Source organism: Zootoca vivipara, chromosome 3 (genome assembly GCF_963506605.1).
Source record: "Zootoca vivipara chromosome 3, rZooViv1.1, whole genome shotgun sequence".
In the NCBI taxonomy this organism is placed as follows: domain Eukaryota; kingdom Metazoa; phylum Chordata; class Lepidosauria; order Squamata; family Lacertidae; genus Zootoca; species Zootoca vivipara.
This window is the reverse complement of record NC_083278.1, coordinates 120,455,617-120,464,969: the sequence shown is the minus strand read 5'-3', so window position 1 is coordinate 120,464,969 and position 9,353 is coordinate 120,455,617. Positions and strand designations below refer to the sequence as shown.

The window sequence follows — 9,353 nt, the reverse complement described above, 5'->3', positions numbered from 1 at the left end:
TCCCCAGCCACTCTGGGCAGCTCCCAATCGAGTATTAAAACAATAGAGGATTAAATATTAAAAACTTCCCTAAACATGGCTGCCTTCAGATTTCTTTTAAAAATAAGATAACTGCTTATTTCCTTGACATCTGATGGAAGGGCGTTCCATAGGGCGGGTGCCACTACTGAGAAGGCCCTCTGTCTGGTTCCCTGTAACCTCACTTTTCGCAGTGAGGGAACCGCTAGAAGGCCCTTGGCACTGGATCTCAGTGTTTAGGGCTTTAAAGGTAAACACCAACACTTTGAACTGTGCTCGGAAACTTACTGGGAGCCAATGTAGATCTCCCAGGACAGGTGTTATGTGGTTCCGGCAACCACTCCCAGTCACCAGTCTAGCTGCCGCATTCTGGATTAATTGCAGTTTCCGGGTCACCTTCAAAGCGGGAGATAACCAGAGCATGCACCACTCTGGCGAGACAGTCTGCGGGCAGGGAGGGTCTCAGCCTGTGTACGAGATGGAGCTGGTAGACAGCTGCCCTGGACACAGAATTAACCTGCGCCTCCATGAACAGCTGTGAGTCCAAAATGACTCCCAGGCTGCACACCTGGTCCTTCAGGGGCACAGTTACCCCATCCAGGACCAGGGAGTCCTCTGAGCATCTTCCAGACAGCTCCCTTGTCCTCAAGGGAAGAAACTTGTTCCCAGAGAGCAAGGAGGATGTTGCACTCAGCGCAGACCCAGCTTTGATCCTGGCTACGCCCCTGGAGTACGACATGCTGCTGCTGTCTGGTCCTGCTTGGGCGCTTCTTCCCTTTCGGAGCGCCTAGTCAGCCGCTGTGAGGAGACTGGAATAGTTGGGCCTGATCTAGACAATGCTTAAGCTGTAATGACACAGTGGGCAATGGTTACAGGTAGGTAGCCGTGTTGGTCTGGATCAAAGTAAAATAAAAAAATTCCTTCAGTAGCACCTTAAAGACCAACTAAGTTTTTATTTTGGTATGAGTGTGCATGCACACGAAAGCTCATACCAAAATAAAAACTTAGTTGGTCTTTAAGGTGCTACTGAAGGAATTTTTTTATTTTACAGTGGGCAATGGACGCTGTGATAAGAACAGGGTGCCCGTACATAAGTGCTCCCTGGGAATGCAGGGATCGAAGGGCAGGAGGGATCCCAGCTGTTGTTGTTTAGTCGTTTAGTCGTGTCCGACTCTTCGTGACCCCATGGACCATAGCACGCCAGGCACTCCTGTCTTGCACTGCCTCCCGTAGTTTGGTCAAACTCATGTTCGTAGCTTCGAGAACACTGTCCAACCATCTTGTCCTCTGTCGTCCCCTTCTCCTAGTGCCCTCAATCTTTCCCAACATCAGGGTCTTTTCCAAGGATTCTTCTCTTCTCATGAGGTGGCCAAAGTATTGGAGCCTCAGCTTCACGATCTGTCCTTCCAGGGAGCACTCAGGGCTGATTTCCTTAAGAATTGATAGGTTTGATCTTCTAGCAGTCCATGGGACTCTCAAGAGTCTCCTCCAGCACCATAATTCAAAAGCATCAATTCTTCGGCGATCAGCCTTCTTGATGGTCCAGCTCTCACTTCCATACATCACTACTGGGAAAACCATAGCTTTAACTATACGGACCTTTGTCGGCAAGGTGATGTCTCTGCTTTTTAAGATGCTGTCTAGGTTTGTCATTGCTTTTCTCCCAAGAAGCATGCGTCTTTTAATTTCGTGACTGCTGTCACCATCTGCAGTGATCAAGGAGCCCAAGAAAGTAAAATCTCTCACTGCCTCCATTTCTTCCCCTTCTATTTGCCAGGAGGTGATGGGACCAGTGGCCATGATCTTGGTTTTTTTGATGTTCAGCTTCAGACCATATTTTGCGCTCTCCTCTTTCACCCTCATTAAAAGGTTCTTTAATTCCTCCTCACTTTCTGCCATCAAGGTTGTGTCATCTGCATATCTGAGGTTGTTGATATTTCTTCCGGCAATCTTAATTCCGGCTTGGGATTCATCTAGTCCAGCCTTTCGCATGATGAATTCTGCATATAAGTTAAATAAGCAGGGAGACAATATACAACCTTGTCGTACTCCTTTCCCAATTTTGAACCAATCAGTTGCAAAACCGGCGCCCCGCCCGGCGGTTCTTCTCTCTGCGCTCCTCCCAGCGGTCATTCCTCCTCTGGTCGCTGCTATGGATGCACGACACGACTGTCTGCAGGCACTGAGGTTGCCTGCAAGCAAGGATTCCCACATGGCAGGGTTGATGTGGGCAGGCCTCACACGACACGCTCGCACGCAGACATCTTTGCAATGCAGAGCAGGTCTGCCGCCAAGCCTGGCGCTTGAAGGCAGCTCCCCATAGAGCCCGTTCCCGGCCGGGGATCCTGCCATCTTCCCTTCGGTGAACACTAGCAAGCCGGTGCAGGCGGCGCTGAGACAGGAGTGCGAGGGTGCTGGGAATGCGGCTTCTCTTTTCCCCTTTGGAAACCAGACAGTGAAGCCAAAGTCCGCCGCCTCAAGGGCAAGAGAGGCCGACCCGGCTTAGAAAGAAGGCATCGGCGGGCTCCCGGGGGGCGGCCGGGGGGGGGCAAGCACGTGGCCTCCGCTGGGGATGCATTGCCCCGCCCACCGCTGCAGCCGGTGCCCGGAGCCAGCGCAGCGATGCGGCGGCGGAGAAGGTGAGCGGCGGGGTTCCCTTCCCCTGGGGCAGCCCACGTACGCGCCCCGGGTGGGGGTGGGGAGGGAGGGGGAGGGAGGCGCCCACCGCCCACTGCCCAGCATCGCGGGCGGCGCAGCCTGATTGTTGTTCCTGCCGCGCGTCTCTAGCCGGGAGGTCCCTAAGCTGGAGACCGGCGGCACCAGGAGCGCAGCAGCGCGCAGAGAACAGGGCGACCCTGCCTGGCCTTCGGGGGCTTTTCCCTCCCGCCTGTTCGCTTTCCTCCGGAGCTTTGGGCAGAGGAAGGGGTTGCCGGGACTCAAAGCCGGCAGCGGGGCCGCGTGCGTGGGGCTGCCCACTTTCTTACCCTTCTCTCCCGAAGCGGCTGCTGCTGCTGCAGAATTTCCCTTTGCAGAAGCCGCGCCGAGTGACGGCCGAGGCCTTAGCGGGCTCGAGGCTTTGTCCTTTTTATAGATGGGAAATAGAAAGTTCAAACCTCGCCCCCGGAAAAGGACTTCAGAGATTAGGACACCCCCCCCTCCCCAATATTTGGAGTAGAAGCAAGCGAGGAAGGTCTGGTCGATGCCCCTCAGAAAGGAGCTGGAAAGCGATCCAGGACCTCCCCTGCGAGGACAGTCAGATTACAACGCTTAGGGCTCTTAGGGTTGGGGGGGGGGGGAATGGGATTTAAAATGCGGGGAGAAGTTCATGAAATGATGGAGGGTGTGGAGAGAGAGGGAGAGGGCAGGGCATCTCTTGGTCACCCAGAGAAATGTATTAGCCATACATTCAGGCCAAATAAAACCAAATGTTCCTTTGCACAGTGTGTACTTGTGGAACGCATTGCCACAAAATCATCGTAATGGCAATTCTGGTTACTTTTAAAAACAGTTTGACATGCCTGGAGGCTGAAGAGGGCAGTTACATTGGACCTGCATTCTAGAGGCAGAAAACTGTTTGCTGGGGGGAGGGGGGGGTGCCAGTCTGCCTTGAGCTGCTCCAACCAGGCTGCACTTCTGCCCTGACAAGCACTTTGCTACTGCAGCCACGTAGCTGACCCTGTGGCCAAAGGACTGAGCCATGGCACCCCCAGGTGTCTCACCTTGCTGTGCCCATCTCTCCACAGGCCCATGGACCCCTGGGGCTGCCTGCGCCCCCCCTGGCGATGGGGACAGGGCTGTGCCTGGCTGAGCTTTGCTCTGCTGTGCCTGGCCACGCTCTCCTTGCTCTGCCTGCAGTCTGGGCTCATGCTGCGCTTGGCCCACCATGGGGCAGGAGGACCCCCGACCTCTGCAGCTGCTGCTATCTCCCGGAGGCTCCAGCCACCCTCCGGAAGCAACCAGACTCTTCAGCGGCTCCTGGGTGCTGGGTCTGCCAACCTTGCCTCTGCCCAGCAGGCTCCATTGTGGCACTTCTTCCTCTCTGGCCTGTGGAGATTCTGGCATCGCCTTGCAGAGGGGCTGGGCAGGTCCTGGAGGGGCTCCCGGACGACTGTCCAGTTGCAGCCGCTGCCCTGGGCTGCCTGGCAGAAGAAGCTCTCTTCAGGGGTGCTGGGCCCCCGCCTTCAGCAAGTCTTCCAGAACTACCAAGCCATGAATAAGTACCGGGTGCCCCCAGGGGCCACGCAGCACCGAGGGAACCCCCATGCCGCTGGGACAGAGCTCTTGTGCCAGCTCCAGAGCCGTGTGACAGTGACCACGCTCCTGGGGGACGAGGGGCCCTTTGCAGACCCAGAGTGGAGGGGGCTGCTGCCCAGAAGGAGCCTGAGGCAGGAGCTGGGCCCTCTGGGGAAGTGTGCTGTGGTCAGCTCTGCTGGCTCCATGTTGGGCTCCGGACTGGGCAAGGAGATTGGTGAGTGCTGGTTGGAGGGAGGGAGCAGGCGGGTGGCTCTGGCACAGCCTCCAGGGGGGTGAGGGGATGCCATGCTCTTCAGGAGAGGGCGCCATGCATCCTGGGCCTGGCACTTGGGAGCATTAAGCAATCTGCCTCTCCCATTCATGGGAGTCACCAGCTATAGTTGGGTTTCAGAGCAAAATAAGAGCCTGCAGGATCAGGCCGGTGGCCCATTTAGGCCTGCATCCTGTTCACAGTGGCCAACCAGGTGCCTGTTATGGGAAGTTCACAAACGGGATCCTCAGTCTCTCCTCCTGAATCCTGCTGGGATTCAGAGCATGGCTGCCTCTGGCTGTGGAGGCAAAGCAGAGCCCTTGTGGCTACTAGCCGTTGATACAGGGTGTTCTCTTCCTATCCCATCTAGTATACCTGGCTCTCTCGTCTCAATTTCAAGTAGTTTAGCAGCAGAGTGACAGCAGCAGCAGGAGGTTCTCGGCTCCCCTTGGGCCTGTTCTCTCCAACACCCCTGTAGGAGAGCCCTGGTTGTGCCTTTTGTGTAAAATTCCATCTGAATTCTCACAGGAGCTCATTTCAACTCCTAACAATACTTTACAGTTACATAATGATATGTAATAATACTGAAATAATGGGTAATTATCTGGCCTTCATGGGAGTCTGCTTGAAGTGGGCCATCTTGTTCCCCTGATGATGCAGCTGCCCTGGGACACGGCTTGAGCAGCCCCCCCCCCGGCATGGCTGGCTGCCCCCCTCCCCAGGAAGGGAGCTGCAGGTCTAAGAAGGGGCCTGGTTGGGTAGGGGTTTGCCTGCTCTCCCTCCCTCTGGCCCTCATTTTCCCCCTCCTCTTCCTCCTCCTCTTAGACTCCCATGATGCTGTTCTTCGTTTCAACGGAGCCCTAACTACTGGCTATGAGCAGGACGTGGGCATCAAAACTACCATCCGCCTCGTGAATTCCCAGGTGGGCAATGAAAGGGGGTGGGCTGGGAGAGGACAGCAGGGTGTGGATATGGGTTTGGGCCCGATAAGGGGAAGAGCCAAGGGGGCAGCCTAGTGGGGCTGTAGTGTGTGGGGTTATAAGCTTTGGACTGCTCTGTAGCCACAATCCCCGCTCTCCAGCTCTAGGGTAGGCTGAAGCCCACTGGCGTAAAGAGGCTTGAGGCGCCTTCAAAACTAGCAAATGTTATTAATTATGAGGGGAACTTTTGTGAACTCAGGCCCATGTCTTCAGGTTAGGGTTGTGCCAGCTCCAGAGCCATGTGGCAGTGACCACGCTCCTGGGGGACGAGGGGCCCTTTGCAGACCCAGAGTGGAGGGGGCCCTAACCCTGCTAGGCTTCAGTGATCCCATGGCAGGCATTTGTGGGCTCTGGGCAAGAAACCCACATGTCTAACAAAGCTGCGCACAAGGGCCATCAACCCTGGAGACTCTCCCTCCCCTCCCCTCCCCTCCCCTCCTCTGCTTGCATCTGAGCAACATTCTGGGATCCTGGAGTCAGGCCAGTTCTGACCCCCTGCCACCCTCGCCACCCTCTACCCCATAGCTGATGGCTTCTCCTGAGCAGCACTTTCTGGATGACCCACTCTATGCACAGGGAGCCTTGGTTGCGTGGGATCCAGCCCCTTACCCAGGGGACCTGCAGGAGGTGAGACCCTCTCTCTGTCTTGTGCTTGGGGCAGGACAAGATCCGTGGGTGCCAGGGGAAGGCAGGGGTATCCTCTTTGAATTACACTCCCAAGACTTGATGGACTACAGCAAATGCCAGGATTAGAACTCGGGCAAGGGGCTTTGGCTGCTGGCTTTGGGCTCTCTGGCGCCTCCTGCTGGCTGTCAGGGAAACTCCCTGCAACTTCCCTCTGGCTTGAAGGATGAAGGCCACAGCTAGGAGGAAATCAAGAGCCACATTTGGCTCCTTGAGAAAGAGAGCCTTGCACCAAACGGGGTGGGGTGGGGTGGGGTGGGGTGGGGTGGGGTGAAGCTCTGCTCTGCTCTGCTCTGCACTCCCCTTTCTCCTCTCCCAGCAGTGGTTCGAGGCCCCCGACTATCCCATCTTCAGACCCTTCCGCGCAGTGCGCTCCCAGAGGCCCCAGCAGCTCCTCCACCTGCTGCACCCACGGGTGCAGTGGCAGCTCTGGGGGCTGGTGCAGGAAGGGGCACCTGAGGCAGTACAGCGGAACCCACCCTTCTCAGGGCTGCTTGGTAAGGAAGGCACTCCCCTCTCCCATGTCTCCCAAGGGTGCTCCCCTTTCAGTGGCTAAGAGGCACCCTTCCTCTTCCTCCCTTTTTACTCAGAGCTCCTCTGTGCCCTACTTTCCTTCCTCTCACTGGTTGGGGGTGGGGGCGGCTGATGTTACTCCAGAGCAGGCACCCCCAAACTGCAGCCCTCCAGACGTTTTGGCCTACAACTCCCATGATCCCTAGCTAACAGGACCAGTGGTTGGGGAAGATGGGAATTGTAGTCCAAAACATCTGAAGGGCCGAAGTTTGGGGATGCCTGCTCCAGAGCATGAAGAGTGAGGCACTTTGCACATGCTCAGGGGGACTCATCAAGCACCAACTTTCCAGCCCAGGTGAAAGAGGCTTCCTCCTGGCCCCTTCCTCTGCCGCCCTGCAGGTCCTTCTTTGCAGCGGCCCCACCTCCGTCTCTCCCTCTTCCAGGGACAGTGCTGATGCTATCGCTCTGTGACCTGGTCCATGTCTATGAGTTCCTGCCCTCACAGCGCCAGTCTCCACGGTGCCACTACTACCAGGACTTTGTGGATGAAGCCTGCACACTGGGCGCCTACCATCCACTGCTCTTTGAGAAGGACCTCGTTCGCCGCATGAACCAAGGCTCACCGGATGACTTGGCCCAGCTGGGGCGGGTGACGCTGCCTGGCTTCCGGGCCCTGAATTGCACCCTAGAGTAGCAGCAGCCTGGCCAGGGGAGGCGTGCAGTGAGGGGCCTGGAACACCCCTGCAGCCCCTGGGGGTGAGATGGAGACAGGAGGAGAGATGGGGTCTGAAGGGTGCAGCCAGACCAAGCCGTGGTCAGGTGGGAGTGGCAGGGCTCCCTTTGCGCTCCCCACGGGCATCTCATGGGCCACCAAAGTGGGTGGAGGGCAAAAGGTCCCCCTTGCAGGGCATAGACAGAGGCAGATCTTCCTTGAAAAACATGAAGCTGAAGCTGAATCCTAGAGGGTTTCACGTTGCTTTAAAAAATGGGGTCCAGTCAACCCCCTTTAAGTCACATGACTCAAACGGATTAATTCTGGGTGGTCTTTCTTTCAACTTTCTTTCAACAATCCCAAAGCTGAAGAGTCAGGGGCTGCCAAGGCTCTTGGCATTCTGCTGTAGAACACTTACTGTAAATTCTTTCTCCATCTTGTCTCCAGAACATGATATACCGGTAGCTAGGAAACATATATGAATATGTTGCTTGAAAAACCAGAAAAAAATAATCCTAATCTTAGAATTGGAAGGGACCATGAGGGTCATCTAGTCCAACCCCCTGCAAGACTGGAATAAAGAGTATTTTATAAAATGTGCTTCATGTAATATGTATTCTCATAGGTGTCTATGATGGAATATTATATTGACTGTGGTCTTTTCTTGGTTTTATTTCATCGTTCAATGATGCTTCACGCCCATAGACATAGAATCATAGACTCTTAGAACTGGAAGAGACCACAAGGGCCATCCAGTCCAACCCCCTGCCAAGCAGGAAACACCATCAAAACATTCTTGACATATGGCTGTCAAGCCTCTGTTTAAAGACCTCCAAAGTAGGAGACTCCACCACACTCCTTGGCAGCAAATTCCACTGTTGAACAGCTCTTACTGTCAGGAAGTTCTTCCTAATGTTTAGGTGGAATCTTCTTTCTTGTAGTTTGAATCCATTGCTCCGTGTCCGCTTCTCTGGAGCAGCAGAAAACAACCTTTCTCCCTCCTCTATATGACAACCTTTTATATATTTGAACATATCACCCCTTAACCTTCTCTTCTCCAGGCTAAACATACCCTGCTCCCTAAGCCATTCCTCATAAGGCATCGTTTCCAGGCTTTTGACCATTTTGGTTGCCCTCCTCTGGATAGAATAATAAATTCATAGAATTGGAAGGAACCTGAGGGTCATCTAGTTCAACCCCCTCCAAGGAAGGAATCTTTCGCCCAACGTGGGGCTCAATAATTATAAGACATCAGACATTTTTATTCACCCCAGTGACTTGGACAAGTGAGAAAATCCAGGGCAGCCATTTTAATTCACATCTGAGGGGTTTTTTGTTTTTGTTTTAAACCTTTAAAAAATTAACAACTGTGGTGATCTGTTATGGAATGACCCTCTTGAAGGTGGTCACAGGGGTGACCCAGAACTCATTGCTGAATGTGAAGCCCCGCCCCAATAACAGTTCAAGCTTCAGGGTCCCATAATTGTAGGACTGTCATTGTCCTGCAGAATGGTTGCAGGTATGCAACAGACAAGCTTGGTAGCAGCTTCTGGAAGCGAGATTTTTGCAAGGCATCCAGCCCCAAGCCTAAGACCAAAAAAACCAAACTGCCCCCCAGGAGGAAAAAGACACCAAATTCACATGGAGCACAAATGAGCAGGAAGCCACCTCACATTACCCCTCTGTCCATCCCCTTCTGACTGTTCCCCTAGAAGCTGAAATCCTTCTTCATATAGACTTCTGTGCCGTTTCGTGGCACTTTTTGGCTGTTCCATGACTACTAGCCACAATGCTGCATTCTGCTTCCATGGCTGCAGGTGGGATTCCTCTGAATACCAGAGCACTGAATACCTCACAAGCAGGACCTGATTGCAACAGCAACTCTCCACACTTGCAATCGGCAGCAACCTCTGAGACCGCAGTTATTGTGGAGCCATCGTGG

At 54.4% G+C, this 9,353-nt stretch overlaps 1 protein-coding gene across 1 annotated transcript; it reads left to right on the top strand.

The window, feature by feature from the left end:
* Positions 1–883: 883 nt before the first annotated feature.
* On the top strand, positions 884–5,809 carry LOC118082642 (uncharacterized). The gene is made up of 5 exons (XM_060273288.1): positions 884–893; positions 2,471–2,657; positions 3,762–4,486; positions 5,348–5,445; positions 5,702–5,809. The coding sequence occupies exons 1-5, from the start codon at positions 884–886 to the stop codon at positions 5,807–5,809; spliced, it is 1,128 nt and encodes a 375-aa protein (XP_060129271.1).
* The last annotated feature ends 3,544 nt before the right edge of the window (positions 5,810–9,353 follow it).

Excerpts from the sequence above, each read along its gene's own strand:
- LOC118082642 (XM_060273288.1), top strand. Across the intron at positions 2,658-3,761 it reads GCGATGCGGCGGCGGAGAAG|GCCCATGGACCCCTGGGGCT; the intron begins GTGAGCGGCGGG and ends ATCTCTCCACAG. Across the intron at positions 5,446-5,701 it reads TCCGCCTCGTGAATTCCCAG|GCCCATGTCTTCAGGTTAGG; the intron begins GTGGGCAATGAA and ends TTGTGAACTCAG.